General features: G+C 38.8%; 1 protein-coding gene across 9 annotated transcripts in view; it reads right to left on the reverse strand.

Annotated features, from left to right (window-relative positions):
* The window catches only part of LOC137340046 (arginyl-tRNA--protein transferase 1), a 200,275-nt gene that overhangs the window by 160,705 nt on the left and 18,847 nt on the right, over positions 1-20,723 (reverse strand). For 4 of the 9 annotated variants that reach the window (XM_068002265.1, XM_068002266.1, XM_068002264.1 and 1 more), the window contains exons 4-8: positions 20,044-20,144; positions 16,122-16,373; positions 7,845-8,095; positions 2,340-2,468; positions 539-667 (exon numbers count right to left, since the gene is read on the reverse strand). In XM_068002265.1, the coding sequence (XP_067858366.1) occupies positions 539-667; positions 2,340-2,468; positions 7,845-8,095; positions 16,122-16,373; positions 20,044-20,144 (862 nt within the window). The remainder of the gene's footprint in view (positions 1-538; positions 668-2,339; positions 2,469-7,844; positions 8,096-16,121; positions 16,374-20,043; positions 20,145-20,723) is intronic. The other 5 variants (XM_068002271.1, XM_068002269.1, XM_068002267.1 and 2 more) reach the window with 2 other exon arrangements.

Here is a 20,723-nt window from a genome sequence, read left to right on the forward strand (position 1 = left end):
AGGACTTGGCATGATTACAAATTCCAACAAATCTAACATTCCTGTGCACCAGAAAATCGTTTAAGTGGTAAATGATACAGAGGCAGACGACCAGTTACCATGGTAACAAAAGGTCCGGATGTGTCTTTTCCTAATAATTTAACTTTCATCATGTGTTAAAGAAGAGTGCAATTTGAGAGAAACATTTTCCTCTTTACAGAGACTATGTATATAGAGATAGGGAGAAAACAAATTATTTTATCACATGGATATGACCACAATACTCCATTTCCTTCATTTTTCTTTCCTATGCAGGACCATTGTGCTTGCCATCATGCCCTGCTTACCAAAAATTTCATAAGCAGCAAAGACCTAGTACTCTCCCTGATGACTGACATACAGATTTAAACAATACAGTGAAGAGAAAATGTTTCTTTAAATAGCAATTTGATGCAGCTGAATCGACTTTGTAACAGAGCAACAGTTTTTACAAGCAGTGCCATTTAAATGAGTACACTTTAATAAAAGCCAGTAAAATAACAAATGCGAAGAGTTTTACCTCTGATTCACTACATTCATCAGGTGAATCCTGGTGAACAGCCATCTGATACTTGGCATACAAAGCTGCTGATTGGTTAAAGGATTCAGTGAAATCTGGATCATCGGAGGAAACTGGCACTAGTTTCACCTTCAGAGCAGGAGATCCATGTAAGTTTGCAAAATAAGTAAATAATTGAAAACATTTTTACAATAGAAAGCTAAAGCAAACTTGAAGATTTATCATATAGTTTTACCACTGAAGGTAAGAGTAGTGCAGGTTCTCCTCCATATCCAGTTCAAAAGCCTATTTAAAATTATCCAATTTATTCCTACAACCAAAGGTCAAATTAATCTGAACAAATTGAAATGTACTAATAAATTATTTTTTTTATTTTCCGTGCCCAGCTGCTGGCAATAAACAATTAACGTGCACTTGATTCGTAGGCTTCACCTCTGGCACAGGGCAGTGTCCCAAGCTACGAACAAACCCATATGTTTGCACTTTCACATTGGCTCCAAGTCAAGTTGCTAGGTGGGGCACTATAATCTGCTTGGCTTTTCCCTTGGTCTACACAGTCTGTGTGCTTGTGTGCAAGTAACTGCTAGTTGACAAAGTGACAAAACTAACCTGAACAAGGGATCATAAACATCCATTAGTTCTATTGTGTATTTTAGGGCATATTTATACTGCAAGTTTAGCATCGGTCTACAGTGGCTTCTGGTCTGACTCTGGAGAGGAGCCATGTGAGGAGATTCCCTACATGACAGATTTAAATTTATCATGCCTTATCACCAAATCCCTAACAAGGAAATAGTCTTTCCCTATTCACCCTATCAAAACGCTTCATAATTTTAAAAAACTCTGTTCAATCTCCTCTTAGCCTTCTCTATTTCAGTGAAAATAACTACAGTTTCTCCATCCTTGGCATCATGCTGGTGAAAATACACTGCACACTACACATGGTGTTAATGTCCTTTCTACAATGGGAGTGCCCAAAACTGCACATAGTACTCCAACTGTGGCTCACACGATGTTCTGTACATGTCTTCAGGTTGATATCCACCTGGAGTGTAAATCCAGTTTGCAATCAACCTAGTTTACAAAGTGCTCAATGGGTCTTACTTGATGTTAATTTAATGGTTTAAATTGTGCGACTTCTCCCCTCTGTGTTCCCTCAGCATTTAAATTCTAACTGGTGGTTGAGGTCTGTGCATGCATGTAACCATATATGTGCAGAGCTCTTCCCCAGGACAATCGGAGTTTCAGTCAGTTATCCATTCTGACATAAAATAACTCAATGTTGTTAAGTTAGTACTATAATCAGTCATCCAATCTTACAAAACAAAATTACATATCTCCATTTTTAAAATGGTTTTAGCTTTTGTCTGGATTAGATCACAAAATCGGTTTTAAAAAAGTGTACAACTAAAAATGCACGTAGAGACTAAAAGATTTTCAGGTTCAATTTTGAATAGTTATGAAATCGGTTACCTGACATTTGAGAAGATTTTTTTTTCACTGAATCCTTGAAGTGAATTTAACATTTCATCAAATTTCACTAATGTGGACGAGGACAAGATATCATAGGGATTATCCAAAAAAAGGTTGTATTTTAAGGCATTACCTTCTTTTCAGAGTATTCATTCTTACTGATTTAGTGTTTTTATTTAGTATTCTCAACCATTTATATATTACCCACTGTAATGGTAATGGGACAGAAACCATGAATTTTATTCTTCATGAATCTAAGTGATAATCCTTTCACTGGGCTGGTTGCTTTTCCTCAAAATTTTATGAATTATGTGCATCTCATTCTGACCTGCTGTTCAGTTGCTTTATCAGGGGGGTCCTTGTGGATGGCCATCTGGTACCGTTTATAGACCTGGTAAGACTCCTGAAAAGTTGCTTTGAACTGGGAGTTTGGTGGAGATGACCTCACTAGCCTCACCTTCAGGAGGCAAAAAGAAAAGCAATTGATTATAAAAGCAAGGATTGTGAATAGCAACAAAACCATTTATTTATTCAAATTTCTAAGACTTAAGGGAAAAAAAGATCTTTGGTGACAAAAATGTCAGTTTCAGCATGATTACAAAGTGCAGCAATATTATCCAATAATGTATTTACGCATTTAACTCTGTACTTACCATAAAATACATATAAATTACATAACTATTTCAAAGACTACTGTAAAAATAAATATTCATTGTTGCGCCCTTTGATGAATCGTGTGATATTATTCAGTTCTGTGTCATTGTAATAAGATACCTTTTTCAGAATTCCATTATCCCAACACTTTAAGCTGTCATAACATGCTCCACACCTCATGGCTTTCTATTGGGAGGAGTTATTAAGTTTATTCCTTCAATTCAACATCATTTTATATATATTTACTTACTATGGAAAATGGCTCACAATCATTTGAAGTCTTATAGCTTCTACATCATTTTATATTAGATATATACACATAAGATATACACACATGAATAACCAGTTCATAAAATTGCATATTGTAAACATTGTTGGAAAAATCTGTAAAAATGATTTTTTCAGTGGAGACAATTTATCAAGTCAATGCCACAGTTCATAGAAGTGAAATTTTTAAAAATAAATCTTGTATATTTAAATACGTAGATTTTAAAGTTACTTGCCCAACGTTATGTGCCTACTTCTTTTTACATGTCAATAAAACAATCAGAAACTGCCAAAGACTGCTTTCTTAGAACGTTCTTACTTTTCCAAAAAGGTGGGAATATTTGGAAAGATTTAATGTGGGAAAAAGAGAAATGTTCAAAACAAATAAAATGATTCATTTTTTAAAAATCAGTGCTATTGCACCTCACATTAGCTCTTACAAAATACTTAGCATGGTTGGTTACAGAATATATGAGAGCAACCATCCTCTCACTCAACAAATGATGCATGGTGCAGGGCAAATTGAAGAAGGGGAGAAAATACAGAAGTTAGCTAAATAACAGCAGCCGTTAATTAAAGCCCACAACAGGCAGTGCATTGGAGCTTCAACACTTAGGCGCCATGAAGTGGTAACATAACAACATAAGAAATAGGAGCAGGAGTAGGCCATACAACCCCTTGAACCTGCTCCACCATTCAATAAGATCATGGCTGATCACCTACCTCAACTCTACTTTCCCGCCCGATCCCCAGAAACCTTGATTCCTTTAGTGTCCAAAAATCAATCGATCTCAGTCTTGAATATACTCAATGACTCAGCATCCACAGCTCTCTGGGATAGAGAATTCCAAAGATTCACAACCCTCCAAGTGAAGAAATTTTTCCTTGACTCGGTCCTAAACGGCTGACTCCTTTATCTTGAGACTATGACACTCTCCAGCCAGGGGAAACAGCCTCTCACGATCTACCCTGTAAAGCCCCCTCAGAATTTTATACATTTCAATGAGATCACCTTTCATTCTTCTAAACTCCAGAGAATATAGGCCAATTCTACTCAATCTCTCCTCATAAGACAGCTATCTCGTCCCAGGAATCAATCTAGTGAGCCTTCACTGCACCCCTTCTAAGGCAAGTATATTCTTCCTTAGGTAAGGAGACCAAAATTATAGAGAGTACTCCAGACATGGTTTCATCAGAGCCCTATATAATTGCAGCAAGACCTCCTTACTCTTGTATTCCAACCCCCTTGCAATAAAGGCTAACATACAATCTGCCTTCCTAACTGCTTGCTGTACCTTCACCCAAATCCCTCTGACTACTAACATTTCTTAGTCTCTCACCTTTTTAAAAAAAAAGTCTGCTTTTCTATTCTTCCCATCAAAGTGGATAATTTCACATTTCCCCACATTATACTCCATTTGCCACCTTCTTGGCCACTCACTTAACCTGTCTATATCCCTTTGCAGCCACTTTGCGTCCTCCTCACAGCTTACTTTCCCACCTGGCTTTGTATTGTCAGCAAACTTGGATATATCACACTCGATCCTCTCATCTAAGTCATTGATAAAGATTGTAAACAGCTGAGGCCCAAGCACTGATCCTCACGGCATCCCACTAGTTTCCCAAAAATTACCCATTTATTCCTTGATTGGTCAAACATGATTTCCCTTTCCCTAAAACCGTGTTGACTCTGCCTAATGATATTATAATTTTCTAAGTGCCCTGTTGCTACATCCTTAATAATAGATTCTAGCATTTTCCCTACTACTGATAACATTTAGGCCGGTTAGCCTGACATGATTCACCACAACATAAATTTGTAATCATAGGGATGGTCAGAACAAAGGCCAGGTGATTCCTTGTAAAGAGTGAAACTCAAACAACTAAGACAATTTTTTCAGTCAATTGCAGTCCAGAATTGGCAGGAACCATGTTGTCTCCGCTCACCCCCATATTAATTGCCTCAAAACAAAAACTATAACATGTAAAATCCTAAAACTGCTCATTTGCAATCTAATCTGAGATTCAGAATCATCAATATTGCTGGCAAAAGATTCACAAAAAGTCATTAAATAATTTCTCCTCAAGAGACAGGTGTGCTTGGCAGATTACTTTTTTTTGTTTCCAAAAATCTTCTTGTTAAAAAGTGCATTTCAAAATGTTGATGTACAGTTGCCCACAACTAAGCAGTTAGTTGAAAAATGATCATATTTAGAAAACACATAAAATTAAGATTTTGAAGAAATAAACAGAATGCAAGGAACCATTAAGCAATACGACAAAGCATAAGCCATCTGTTCTTCCTTAATATTCTTGTCAACTTTTATTAATATCTTTTGCTTGCCAGGATCATTGGGAATTATACATAATGGAAAAATAGACAAATATGCTTTTAACTTTAACAAAAATATGTTTTGAGGCACTATGAATATTGATGTGTCTGAGTAACTTGAATGAATTTTTTGAGCAGGTAACAAGGAGGGTCGATGAGGGTAAAGCGTTTTATGTACTGTACACGGATTTTAGCAAGGTCCCACAAGGCAGACTGGTCAAAAAAGTAAAAGCCCATGGGGTCCTAGGGAAAGTGGCTAGTTGGATTCAAATTGGCTCAGTGGCAGTAAGCAGAGGATAGTGGTTGATGGTTTTTTTGCCACTGGAAGGTTGTTTCCAGTGGGGTCCCGCAAGGCTCAGTACTCGGTCCCTTGCTTTTTGTGGTATATATTAATGATTTGGACTTGAGTGTGGGGGGCTTGATCAAGAAGTTTGCAGGTGATGCAAAAATTGGCCGTGTGGTCGATAGTGAGGAGGAAAGTTGTAGACTGCAGGAAGATATCAATGGACTGGTCAGGTGGGCAGAAAAGTGGCAAACGGAATTCAATCCAGAGAAGTGTGAGGTAATGCATTTGGGAAAGGCAAACAAGGCAAGGGAGTACACAATAAATGGGAGGATACTAAGAGGTGTAGAGGAACAAAGGGACCTTGGAGTGCATGTCCACAGATCCCTGAAGGTAGCAGGACAGGTAGATCAGATGGTTAGAAAAAGCATACTGGTTACCTTCCTTTATTAGCCGAGGCATAGAATATAAGAGCTGGGAGGTTATGCTAGAACTGTATTAAAAACATTGGTTAGGCCACACCTTGAGTACTGCATACAGTTCTGGTCACCACATTACAGGAAAGATGTGATTGCACTAGAGAAGGTACGGAGGAGATTTACATGGATGTTGCCAGAGCTGGAGAATTTTAGCTATGAGAAAAGATTGAATATGCTGGGGTTGTTTTCTTTGGAACAAAGGAGGCTGAGGGGAGATTTAATTGAGGTATATAAAATTATGATGGGACTAGATAGAGTGGATAGGGAGGACCTATTTCCCTTAGCAAAGGGGTCAGTAACCAGGGGGCATAGATTTAATGTAATTGGTAGAAGGAATAGAGGGGAACTGAGGAGAATTTTTTCCACCTAGAGGGGGTCTGGAACTCACTGCCTGAAAGGGTGGTAAAGGCAGAAACTCTCAACTCATTTTAAAAGTACTTGGATGAGCACATGAAGTGCTGTAACCTACAGGGCTACGGACCAAGTGCTGGAAAGTGGGATTAAGCTGGATAGCTCTTTTTCGGCTGGTATGGACACAGTGGCCCAAATGGCCTCCTTCTGTGCTGTAACTTTCCATGATTCGATGATAAATATATGCATCCAATTTCCTCGTTTATGTTTTAAATACAATTATGGAAGCACTCCGTGATACCGAATGGAAGAATACTTCGTTTAGTTGGCAACCCTTTATGGTGATCTATGGACCGAGTATTCTCGTCTACACAAGGAACAGATTACAAGGAGGCTGGTTGATTGTCTAGCTACTTTCAGTTGGTGTTAAGTGCTGGCACACTAACACTGCCCTTGATCGATTTATTTAGGAAATGTAGGTTATTTATAACTGTATGCTTGGTTAATTTAATTTTTTTGGTCTATGGTGTCAAGTTCATAGACAAATTTGGCCAACAACCAACTATTTTTACTAACAAATAAGCTTGAAATGATAATCAACGTTTGCAAAAATTAGAAGACACTTTTTAACATTTTTAGTGGCAAAATCAAGTTCAGGCAGCAAAAATGCATTTTGTCCAGTTTGTGTTGATTTTATGATGATTCATTTGAGATGTTCATGAATATTACCTATTATATCTTACTAAATTTTAGAAAGTCTTTGCCAGCAAAATAGTTTAAAAATACAAGATTGAAAAGTAAATTTCTTTAATTTTTTTTGATATACACAACTGAACCCTCCTACTACAAAGCTTGTGAGTCCATTAAAACATGTGGGGAAAGGCAGTGACGCAAAAGGCGTAAGTGCATAAATAGAATATATTGTGGTAGGAAGCAAAACATTAGCAATGGATACATCTACATTTTTTTTGTATTAATACTGATACAGAAATGTGATCATATCTGGTGAAAATCTGTTCAAATATTTAAACTGCAAGGATGACAAACTGATATTCATTGCAAGATACACTGTAATGATCCAAAAGGGCAATTTTGAAGAGGAATTCACCTATTACTAGAAGGCCATAAAAAGAGTTAAATTGCAAATAAAGCAATTTTACTATCTGTGGCTCCTAACCAAAAAAGTGTTGAAGACGGTCATTGCCTGCCACTTGTCTGGCGCGAATGTTACTTGCCACTTATCAGCTCAAGCCTGGATGTGGTCCAGGTCTTGCTGCATGCGGGCACGGACTGCTATCTATCTAAGCAATTTTCCAAATTGGTGTTGTGATCAAAACCAATTTGGAAAATGGTTAATAATATTAAAGCTAAGGTATCTGACAAATACTTCTGTGAAATTAATATAACAAGAATATTAAAGGATGAAAGGCCCAGCATGACAAATTGCACTGAAATTGGAAAAAGTACCTCTAGTTGATGTACTGCATCTGGAGATAGAGACTCAGAAATTAATTCTTCCAATAATTTTGGCTGATTTGCTTGGGTAGCTTGGTGCTGCAAAGGGAGAGTACAAGGGTTGGCACAAGAGGGTTCTTGGTGGAGGGATACGTCAACCACTTCTATTTGCTGCTGTTTCTGGAGCAGTTTTTCCAATTTTCTCTCCCTTCGAACATCCTTTGCTTTGCGACATGGTGGTTTATTTGGATCTGCTCCTCTGCCTTTAGTAAAAAAAAATTTGGTTCAAGTCCCAACAAAGGGTAGATTTTGACAAAATAAAACAAAGAAGAAGGTACATGTATTTTTACTAATTAAAAATCCTGGAACTCCCTTCCTAACAGCACTGTGGGAGAACCGTCACCACACGGACTGCAGCGATTCAAGAAGGCGGCTCACCACCACCTTCTCGAGGGCAATTAGGGATGGGCAATAAATGCTGGCCTCGCCAGCGACGCCCACATCCCGTGAACGAATAAAAAAAATCAAATTCATTGCATTAACCTTTTAAAATATTCCACTGCAACACTCATCTAAAACATACCAAATAATACTATTAAGTCCAACTTAGAAGGCAACCACTCCAGAATGTCCATTCTTCACACACCAATATTCAAAGTAGACTCATATCTGTACTGGAACACTTGAAGTTACTTCTAATGGTGACTGGTATATTCCCCATCATACTTCATTTAACCACCTGAGATGCACTTAAAACAACCAAAATCTAGCATCAAAAGAGAAGTAACTACAACAGCTTTGGAACAGTTCCAAACTCTGATATGGCAATAGAAGAGATTCAATAACTTGTGTTATGTGGTCAGTTTGTGTCTCATCCATTCAAAGTCAGCCTTAAGTTTAAACTCTTGATTTGTTACTCTTTTCTCCCTCTCAAACTTAATACTAATTTCTATCATGTTATGCTCACTGTTCGCAAGATGTTCCCTTACCATCAGATTGTTAACTAATTCTGGCCCGTAACTCATCACTCAATCTAGTATGGCCTGTTCCCTTGTCAGTTCTAAAGCATGTTGTTCCAGAAAATCGCCCCAAAGATCCTGCCTTTACGACTTGAGCTGTTCTACTTCTCCCAGTCTATGTGAAAATTAAAATCTCCCATTACAACCGCTTTGTTTTTGCTACATGCTTCTCTGATTCCCTTACTTCTGCACCCCACTACATCATCACGACTGTCAGTAGGTCCATAGACAACTCCTACCAAAGTCTTGGATCCTTTGCTGTTTCTTAATTCGACCAAAAGTGTTTCCACTGCCTACTCACCCTTATTGATATCCCTCTTTCAATAGTGTCTTTTATCAATATTGCCAGCATTCCTAATCTAATCTAAGTTTGATAAGATCATAATCCAAGTTTGCTGATGACACAAAGATTGGTGGCATTGTAAGCAGTGTAGATGAAAACATAAAATTACAAAGGGATATTGATAGATGAGATGAATGGGCAAAACTGTGGCAAATGGAATTCAATGTAGACAAATGTGAGGTTATCCACTTTGGATCAAAAAAGAATAGAACAGGGTACTTTCTAAATGGTAAAAAGTTAAAAACAGTGGATGTCCAAAGGGACTTAGGGGTTCAGGTACATAGATCATTAAAGTGTCATGAACAGGTGCAGAAAATAATCAATAGGGCTAATGGAATGCTGGCCTTTATATCCAGAGGACTAGAGTACAAGGGGGCAGAAGTTATGCTGCAGCTATACAAAACCCTGGTTAGACCGCACCTGGAGTACTGTGAGCAGTTCTGGGCACCGCACCTTCGGAAGGACATATTGGCCTTGGAGGGAGTGCAGCGTAGGTTTACTAGAATGATACCCGGACTTCAAGGGTTAAGTTACGAGGAGAGATTACACAAATTGGGGTTGTATTCTCTCGAGTTTCAAAGGTTAATGGGTGATCTGATCGAAGTTTATAAGATATTAAGAGGAACAGATAGGGTGGATAGAGAGAAACTATTTCCGCTGGTTGGGGATTCTAGTAGGGGCACAGTCTAAAAATTAGAGCCAGATTTTTCAGGAGTGAGATTAGAAAACATTTCTACACACAAAGGGTGGTAGAAGTTTGGAACTCCCTTCCGCAAATGGCAATTGATGCCAGCTCAATTGCTAAATTTAAATGAGATAGATAGCTTTTTGGCAACCAGAGGTACTAAGGGATATGGGCCAAAGGCAGGTATATGGAGTTAGATCATAGATCAGCCATGATCTTATCAAATGGCGGAGCAGGCACGAGGGGCTGAATGGCCTACTCCTGTTCCTATGCCACCCCTCCTCCTTTCCCAATACTTTCTAAAGATCTTATAACCTGGAATAATTAGCTCCCAGTCATGCTCAGCTTGTATCCAGGTCTCTGTAATGGCTATGACATCATACACTTTAAGCTGAATGTGTGCTTCTTATTTGCTTGTTTTATTCCTTTTGGTACATGCATTTGTGTACAGAACTCGTGTTTGGGTAACAGTACCCACCCTGCCCATAGTTGGTGTTTTTCTGTCATTTTTCGACTTATCACACCTTATTTTTCATCACTTCTGCTTTATTTATATCGGGTACTTCCTATACCTTTTTCCTGAACATGGAGTATTCATATTATCTTTATCACATTTTGTGGTCTGACCTTCGCTCTCATCACTTCTTTTTCTTATCTTTAGGTTATTAATTTTACTATTATTTCCACCTGATCCTCTCTCCCCCCCCCCCCCCCAACTTTTATTGGTATAAAGTTCTTTCTGCTGTCCTGCTTATCTTTTTATGCAACTATAAATTTTTTAAAAATCAGAATTTCAGTGAAGAGCAACGATGGGCATGTGAAAAAAATTGTGTTAAGTCCTCTAACATCCAGCAATTTGTCTGGAGAGCATTTTGAATTTTAGCATGAGGGTGAAGTAACTGGCAATCTAAATGGTTGCAACTTAATACTATGAATTAAGAATGCCACACAAGAAATATATTGGCACAACACTGAAGCCCATTGGCTCAAGTCATATTTTTCATAGTAATTAGCATGACTGGATGCAGATTGAAAATTCTATCTCACGAATGCACCTTAATTTCAGCCTCTGAAATAGCTCTGCTTATTGCACCAATGTGAATTTTCACATCCCCTACATCAAACACCCTTGAGGTCACAAAATGAGATTATCAAATTAGAGAGAGAAAGAAAGAACTTGCATTTATGTCGTTCATGACCTCAGGGCGTCCCAAAGCACTTTACAGCCAATTAAGTACTTCTGAAGTGTAGTCACTGTTGTAGTGTAAATTAATGTTTGTTTGTGCCTAATTATGTGTTGGTTTGTGCTTTGGACTCTCATTCACTAGGAACTAGGCTAAAACTATGGAAAAAATTACTTTGGATGGGTCTGTTACAAATACCAGAAAAATCAATCAGCCTTTCATTCCATTAGTTTGGGTTGCATTCCAAACTAGGTGAGAGAGGGGAAAAGTCAGACACTTAGATTTAAAAAACAATTAAAAAAAAAAGTCAAGATGACTTTTACTTTAACATAAAGCATGGAATGAGAAAAGACCACTTAGTCTGCTCCTTCCACATGCCAGGTACAATCTCTGACCTTGCAAACTCCATCTCCAATCTCCCATTCCTCACCAAAATCCTTGAACGTGTTGTAGCCTCCCAAATCTATGTCCATCTTTCCAGCAACTCCATATTTGAACCCCTCCAACCACCTCTGCCACAGCACTAAAACTGCCCTTATCAAAGTCAAAAATGACATCCTATGTGACTGTGACAGTGGTGAACTATCCCTCCGCATCCTTCTCAATGTGTCTGCAGCCTTTGACACAGTTGACCACACCATCCTACTCAGTTATCCAGCTCGGTGTGAATGCCCTCGCCTGGTTCCATTCCTACCTATCCAGTCGTAGCCAGAGAATCATCTACAATGGTTTCTTTTCCCACTCCCACATAGTTACCTCTGGAGTCCTCCAAGGATCTATCCTTGGCCTCCTTCTATTTCTCATTTACTTGCTGCTCCTCGACGACATCATCCGAAAACATTTCAGATTCCACATGTACGCTGACGACACCCGGCTTTACCTCATCGCTACCCCTCGACCCCTCCACTGTCTCTCATTTGTCATGCTGCTTGTCCGAGATCCAGTGCTGGATGAGCAGAAATTTCCTCCAACTAAATAATGGGAAAACCAAAGTCATTGTCGCCGGTCCCCGCCACAAACTTCGTTCCACGGCCACCGACTCCATCCCTCTCCCCGACCACTGACTGAGGCTGAACCAGACTGTTCACAACCTTGGTATCCTATCTGACCCCAAGATGAGCTTCCAGCCCCATATCCACTCCATTCCCAAGACCGCCTACTTCCACCTCTAACATCGCCTGTCTCTGCCCCTGCCTCAACTCATCTGCTGCTTAAACCCTCATCCATGCCTTGGTTACCTCGAGATTCAACTATTCCAATGTTCTCCTGGCCGGCCTCCTACCTTGCTCCATCCGTAAACTTCAGCTCATCCAAAACTCTGCTGCTCATGTCCTAACTCGCACCAAGTCCTGTTCACCCATCACCCTTGTGCTCACTGACCTACGTTGGCTCCTGGTCTGGCAACACCTCAATTTTAAAATTCTAATCCTTGTTTTCAAATCCCCTCCATGGGCTCGCCCCCCCATCTCTGTCACCTCCTCCAGCCGTACAACCCTCCGAGATCTCTGCGCTCCTCCAATAACGACCTCTTGCACATCCCGGACCTTCATCGCTCCACCACTGTGCTTTCGGCTGCCTGGGCCCTAAGCTCCAGAATTCCTTCCCTAAATCCCTCTCTCCTCCTTTAAGATTCTCCTTAAAACCTACCTCTTTGACCAAACCTGTCCTAATATCTCCTTATATGGCTCGGTGTCAAATTTTGTTTGATAACGCTCCTGTGAAGCGCCTTACATTAAAGACACTATATAAATGCAAGTTGTTGTTGTACATTAACTTGGGCAATTTCCAATTTCTTCAATCTCCTCAGTGCAAGTTCTGGGCTTTTCTCTCTGACATCCAAAGATAACCCAGCAATACTACAGAATATCAAGCTGTACTCAAAGTACCACTATTCAACCTGGACTACTGCTTACACAGATGACATTTCACAGCAACGCAGGAAATATATTCCATGATTACCCTTGTCTACACTTCCAATTTCATTCCTAACCAGATATTTATGCAGCTCACCGAGGAAATTAGTAACACACCATTAGCTACTTTAGCTGGGACGCCAATCTACATATCCACTATTGCTGTGTGGGGGTACGTGTCTCTAAGTGGATGTGCACAAGATATACTTTCTTGACTATCTGTAATCTTAGCAGAGATTTGTTCATTTTATATTTGTCTCCACTAGTTCAATGCTCAAAGTCCAAGCCTTCTGACATCTACACAATCTAGTTTTGAAATACATATCAGCCCCTTCAAACTTTTCTCCAATTAAAGTAAGTTTCAATTCTGCAAGTATCCCTTCTTACCTCAACGCCCCAAAGTCCCAGAAACATCCTTCTGCTCTTCTCTGAATCCTCTCCTATGCATCCGTGCCCTCATGAAAAGTGCTCATCACTGTACACAATATTGCAAACATGCATCACTAATGATTTATACAAGGTTAGAATTACTGGTTTCAAGTGTGTGTGTGTGTGTGTGTGTGTGTGTGTTATATATATATGTCTCTCATGATTCTATATAAGACTCATGATTGAGTGAACTGGACTTCTACATTGTTAAATACATTATCAATTCCTTTTCTAAAATAAAGGATTTATGTGAAAATGAGCAGAAGTTCAAACATTTATACTATATGTGCTGTAAAAATAATAGCTGTAAGAGAGTAATGACCTGTTTATTTAAAATGGCTTTCCACTCGGAATGCAACACGGAAGTTCTTGTTTAAATAATTTTATCAGAGAAAGGCCAATTCCTCCAGGCAACCTAAACATCTTTTAGCTCAAAGGCTGTTAAGCTAAAATTGACCTAAAAAAAAAAATCAGAGCAATGCCTCACTCTTCAAGGCACCGTAAGGATTTTTTAAAAACTTAACAGATTGTAAACTAAAACTTGATCGAGCCAAAATAAAACAAAAATTACAAATTCATAAGGCCACTGTCATTTTGGAATTTCTGATTTTGCTGCCACAGAGGGACCTTGGTGTAGTACGAGTTAAAAACGCTACTATTGAGTTAAACTTAGCTCTTACACGACAGCATAGCCTGGAATTGTAGATTGAGATTCAGACGGGGTGTCTGAATCAGCATGGTTCAAACAATGAAAGTTAGTTTGGACATTTCAATGATCATTCATATCTATTCTGGTTGAGATGATGCAATTGATTTGAGCACAACAGGGGTAGTTGCCAGGGTAGTCCGATGAGATTCCATTCCTGGGGTAGAATTAACAATAAGGACAGGAAAACCCATGTTCAGTGACAGTCAAGCCTAACAAAGGCTGCCAGAAAGCAGATCTTGGCAGGAGCTGGCAACTAAGGTATAGCAGGTTGGGAATAAAACAAAACGTAAATATTCCATCCACTACTTGGGATAGCATTGTGTGTTTTTGTTGCTTTGTGTTGTCGAAGTCTGAAAAAAGTCTGGAATTGCTAGTTCATATAGCAATAGGGACCTCTATGTCAAGCTATTGTACAAGTAGATATGGGGCAGTGCTAGCAAGAGATGAGAGGTCTGCTTACAGGAGTACGCTGTGCGACTGAACCCGTGAGAATATCTACGGCAGACCCAAAATTTGCAAAAGCCATGAAATCCATCAGCATTTATTTTTGATGCCAACATTTTTTTTAAGCAAAGGCAGCTGTCCAATAGCCTACTAAAAACATACATAGTGCTGATCTATATTTTCTCATATTCCAACTTTAGGCAAAATTGCTATACTGCACTGCCACCTGCTGATGATTTCAGTTTATTAAAATCTTGAATCTCATGAGTTTAACAGAAATAATTGGTGTTTCCCACACTCTCTCTGGGTACAAGAGGAAATATTGCTCAGCTGGTTATTTTGGCAGTTAAAATGCAATATTTTTCCTATTTTAATATTCCAATGAAAAGTTATGCACTTTTTATGGTTAACATAACCAGATCTCATACTCTAGGATAAAGCTCTATAAATTATATTCTTAAGATTACTTATGAAAATCATAATTCCATAATATCAGCAGTTTTCTGTTTCCAAAGATGCTGGAGCACCCAGAGCTAAAATGATCAGCCAAACGATCCAATTGTCCCCTTGCTCAATCTTTCATGGCGTGTCTCAGCTACTGAGATGTGCTTCAAAGTTTGAGGTTTCAAAGTTATTATATTAAAAAAAATACATTGACATTTTTCATCCAATTTCCCTCGGATTTTCTCCCCTCAGCTCTCCACTTCTGAAGTTGGTAACCCATGCAGGAATATAATTTCAGGGACCCTTTGTATCTCCTTTAGGTGGCTGTATGTCACATGAAAGGCTGCTCAAGTTGTCCTCTAATGATTTGAGCTGGGCCAGATCCCATCCTCAGGTGCACCAGGTCAGAAAGAGAACCAAATGGCAGGAAATGGGACAACTTTTAATAAGGTTGAACTACATTCAAAGAATGAGCAAGACTGTAGCTACTGTGGATAATCTAACATTCATCAGACATTCAGTTGAATTGCACAAAAGTAGCACAAATTCTGGGAGGTGGCCATGATTTGCAGATTCACAGAATGCAATTCCCAAAGTATCAATAAAATCCCTGGATAAGCTCAATCATACGTAATAAAAGGAAAATTTGACTTATTCAGTCACCATGGTTCAGCAGCCCTAAATATAAACAGACAGAATGAGATTCCTGAAACACTTCTACAAAAACAGAATATGACTGTTAACTAGTGACCCTGCTTATAGCCTGACGTTAAGGCGAGCTTGAATGAACTGGTCAAGTTAACACGACTAAAAAAAAATACATGCAGGTTGCGCCGTATGGCTGCTTTCAGATACTATCAAGTGAAACCCTGGACATATTAGTGCATGGTCACAGCATTAACAAAACAAGTCTAGCTTTCCTTCGTAGTTCCTAACTAGCAAGGGAACAAATAAAGGGATATCTACTACAATCCAATTCACTAGTCTCTGTTCAGTGACAGTTGGTGAAAACACTAAATGTGACAGGTCAAACTGCTGCAAATGTCAATAGCTCATAGACTGCTTCAAGAATCATACTTAAAGTGGAAGTGTGAAGTAATTCAAATTCTTAAAACCTACCTGGTTTAGGAATACTTTTAAATGACTCAGTAATATCATTTGCCTCTGCAAATGGATGTTTTTGTCCTGGGACCCCTTTTTCACCAGCACCATCTGGTTGAGGTTTCTCCTGTATTTTAGAAGACTCAGGTATTTCTTCTTCAAGGCTCACAATCTTCAAAGGTTTCTCTATATCTATATTAACTTCTGAGGTACATGCAACGGGTAGATGACCAAATCCAGTGTCTTCACTGTGAGAATCCATTGGTTCAACTTCATAACACACAAAAAAAATATAATTACAGGATGGATCTCTATGGGTTGTGGAGGAAAGTATTTTCTATGGTTCAAGTTTTATAATTTCCATTAAATTACATTTATAATATTTTAAGCTTTTTGTCTTTGACTCTAACAATCCAATCTTCCTCATTAAAAAAAGAGAAAAACCTTACTTAAAAGCAGATTTAACTGTACTTTCCAATACAGCAGTAATAATCACCTCATTACTCATGAGCAGTGGTGAAAATCCACTACAATCTACAAAGGGAATAGATAGTTTTACCTACATTATGTAGCAGGGGTAAACACAGTCAGAATTTTGACTTAAGTTAATGAGTTGTCCCCACCTTTCTTCTTGCATGGTACACTAGACAAAATGTTGACACGGTTTACTCATCTTCCTTTATGAGAGAGAAAATCCCAGCAACATTAAACCATTTTCACTTACACAAAAGAGCATGGTGCAGTAAAACTGCCACTTTGATTAGCATACCATGCGTATTTAGCATGGATCTGTAAAAGGTAGGTTATGTCTAAACAATACAGTTAAAATTTGTTAAGAAGTTCACTAACATAGTCGACAGGGGAGTGTCTATGGAGGTTATCTAGATAGATGCCAGAACGCATTTAATAAGGTTCCACACAATAGAGTATCAAAAATAAAAGTGCACAGAATTGGAGGAAATTTTGTGATATGGGTCGGTAATTGGTTGGGAAGTAGGAGTCACAGAGTACGGATAAAGGGAATATACTCTGATTAACGGGATGTGACAAGTTAGGGTATGACAGTAAGTTGTGTAGATGGGAGCAGGAAGTTACAAAGGAACATAGACAGATTAAATGAGTGAGCAAAACCGTGGCAGATGGAGTTGAATGAGGGGAAGTGTGATTTGAAAATCAAAGGGAAATTGGATCCAAGAAAGACACACCGGAATATTTTCTTAAGGAGCTGTGGAGCAGCAAAGGGGATTTGGGTGTTCAGGTACACAATCACTAAAAGCTAGTACACAGGTACAAAAAGTAATCAAAAACACTAATGGAATGTTGGCCTTTATCTTAAGATGGCTGGAGTCCAAAAGGGGAGGAAGTGATGCTTCAGTTGTATAGAACCTTGGTCAGATCCCATCTGGAGTACTGCGTTCAATTTTGGGCACCAAAGTTCAGAAAGAATACATTGGCCTTGGAGGGGTTACCGCAGATTCACCAGTAATGATATCAGGGCTTAAAGGGTTAAGTTATGAGGACAGGTTGCATAAACTTGGCTTGTATTTCTTTGAGTTTATAAGGTTAAGGGGTGATTTAATTGACGTGTTTAAAATGATAAAAGGATTCGATAGGATAGATGCAGATAAGCTATTTCCTTTGGTGAAGGTATTCAGAACAAGAGGGCACAATCTTAAAGTTTTTGATATTTACCATTTTTTCTTTCTGGTTCTGCTGATGTTAAAAATACATTCTTAAACGTGATCCATTTTCAGGACAGTTGGATAGAGTTAAGACGTTGCAAAAACTGATTCTTGTGTACACAAAAGCGAATACTGACAACCAGTTCGCGCTCTCTACGAAGGACATATACTTGTAACTAGCAGATCTTGCATGCTGTTGCTCACAATAAGTCTGACGATACACTTTAACAATAGGATTTTATTACATGTAGGGAAATAAGAGGTGATCTAATTGAAGTTCTCAAGATGATTAAAGGATTTGATCTGGTAGATTGAGAGAAACTATTTCTGAGAGAGAGTCCAGAACAAGAGGGCATAACCGTAAAATTAGAGCTGGGCCATTCAGGGTGATGTCAGGAAGCACTTCTTCACACAAAGGGTAGTGAAAATCTGGAATTCTCTCCCCTAAAAAGCTGTTGAGGAGAGGTTAATTGAAAATTTCAAAACTGAGATTGATAGATAGCACTCAGGCATCCTTCCAATGTGAAGGGTGATTTATAAAAATATTTTGCTATTGGTTACACAGAGACAGTATTGAAAACCGCAAGTTTGATCCCCAACCTCCAAATTTGCACCGAGTTTCTACCTTTATATTATTTCTTTGATTTTTATCACTCTTTGAAATCTGAAAGTACCACTGAAAAATTCCTGCACTGCTTTGAAATATAAAAATATGGAAAGTTATCTCCAAGCATTCAGTACAAACTGACCCTGGAATAGTAACCCACCAATATATTCAGCAACAGCAAACTCTGTCTTAATTTGCATTTATTTAAAAATGTAATAAGTTTTTGATATAGTTATCATTCCAGTTTAGAATGAAGTAAATATTAGTTTGGTTAGTTTTAGTTTCTGAAGAAATACCTTATTTTCAGATGCGAGATGCCCACTGCTGAATATTGTAGTGGTAACTTGGGCTGCACATTGGGCATTCAGCCCCCGTTTACACGGGAATGAAAGCAAATTGCCATATACTGAAAAAAGGCACAATAAAAATGACAGCACTTAATGTCTACTTGATGTCATGGTATTTTATTGAAACATACAGATCAGGAATCTCCCAGCTTCGATCTATAGTCTGAGCAGAGTTAATTAGGAACATAGGAATAGGAGTAGGCCATTCAGCCCCGCGTGCCTGCTCCGCCATTTGATAAGATCATGGCTGATCTGTGATCTAACTCCATATACCTGCCTTTGGCCCATATCCCTTAATACCTTTGGTTGCCAAAAAGCTATCTATCTCACATTTAAATTTAGCAATTGAGCTAGTATCAATTGCCGTTTGCGGAAGAGAGTTCCAAACCTTCTACAACCCTTTGTGTGTAGAAATGTTTTCTAATCTCACTCCTGAAAGGTCTGGCTCTAATTTTTAGACTGTGCCCCCTACTCCTAGAATCCCCAACCAGTGGAAATAGTTAATCTCTATCCACCCTATCCGTTCCTCTTAATATCTTATAAACTTCGATCAGATCACCCATTAACCTTCTAAACTCGAGAGAATACAACCCCAATTTGTGTAATCTCTCCTCGTAACTTAACCCTTGAAGTCCGGGTATCATTCTAGTAAACCTACGCTGCACTCCCTCCAAGGCCAATATGTCCTTCCGAAGGTGCGGTGCCCAGAATTGCTCACAGTACTCCAGGTGCGGTCTAACCAGGGTTTTGTATAGCTGCAGCATAACTTCTGCCCCCTTGTACTCTAGTCCTCTAGATATAAAGGCCAGCATTCCATTAGCCTTATTGATTATTTTCTGCACCTGTTCATGACACTTCAATGATCCATGTACCTGAACCCCTAATTGATCTCAACTAGGGCAAAATCATGAAAAAGCAATCGGTCTCACTTGCCCGAGTTTGGTGCTAGGAGGGTATGTGGCAAGAGCAAAAAAAACACTCAAGACACTCACTGATGACCCCTGCTGGAAAATGCTCTTGGGGGGCGCTTAGTGAAGGCAAGATCACGCTTAGTTTGACGGACCTTATTGAATAGTTTGGCTCACTCAAGAAGAATGGTTAGTGGAAGAGATTTACGAGCGCCGCCAGCACGATGAATTGTGCCTCAAAATGAATCACTGCCATGTGAAACGGAGAAATTTAGGGGGGTGAGGGAGAAATAACACAATGTCAACCAGAGGATAGCAAAGATATAGACCACTTAACGTACCAGAACTGTATTTATTCAAGTCACAACAGTCACTAAAACAATAGCATATACTCACCACCACCTCCTTTTGCTACTTCTCCTTTGGAAAGAAACCGTGTCATTTTCTTTAATACTTTCTTAGAGGACTTGGCAAGTTTAAAGTCCAAAACATGACATCTGGGAAGATAACAGCACAACAACATTTTGATGATATTGCAGTGAATTACAAATCAAAAATAATCAGAAGCAATTTGACTCTCACATTCTAGTTGTTTTTATATATCACAGCCTCAGAGATGACCTCATCAAAACCATTATATTAAGGTTATAACCGAAGCACATAATTTGATCCCGATTGACTAACGCAAATTTGAATTTTTTGGTGGATAGATATATATATATATCTATCTATGTACATACACACACATACATACATAGTGGTAATGTTACTATACTTAACTGTTAGATTTGATCACGTTCACTAGAGATTGGATACTTATTTTCATCCCACAAACCTGGAGGAAGTTGCTTCAAGTCACAGTTTCTGTGGAAGTGAGCTCAGAAGGTTACCCCATGGATTTCGACTAAAAATTCTTGCCTACGCTCACACCACTTTTTCTTGATGTTAATTGTCAGATGATTGAAATGAAGACTGCCCCAGACATGCAGAGAACGTCTTTAATAATTAAAAAGACACCCATACCACAATTTCAAAATTTTAATAAAGATCCTGACCACATGTTGCATTAGGATAAA

This window comes from Heptranchias perlo, chromosome 21, assembly GCF_035084215.1.
Source record: "Heptranchias perlo isolate sHepPer1 chromosome 21, sHepPer1.hap1, whole genome shotgun sequence".
NCBI classification, from domain to species: domain Eukaryota; kingdom Metazoa; phylum Chordata; class Chondrichthyes; order Hexanchiformes; family Hexanchidae; genus Heptranchias; species Heptranchias perlo.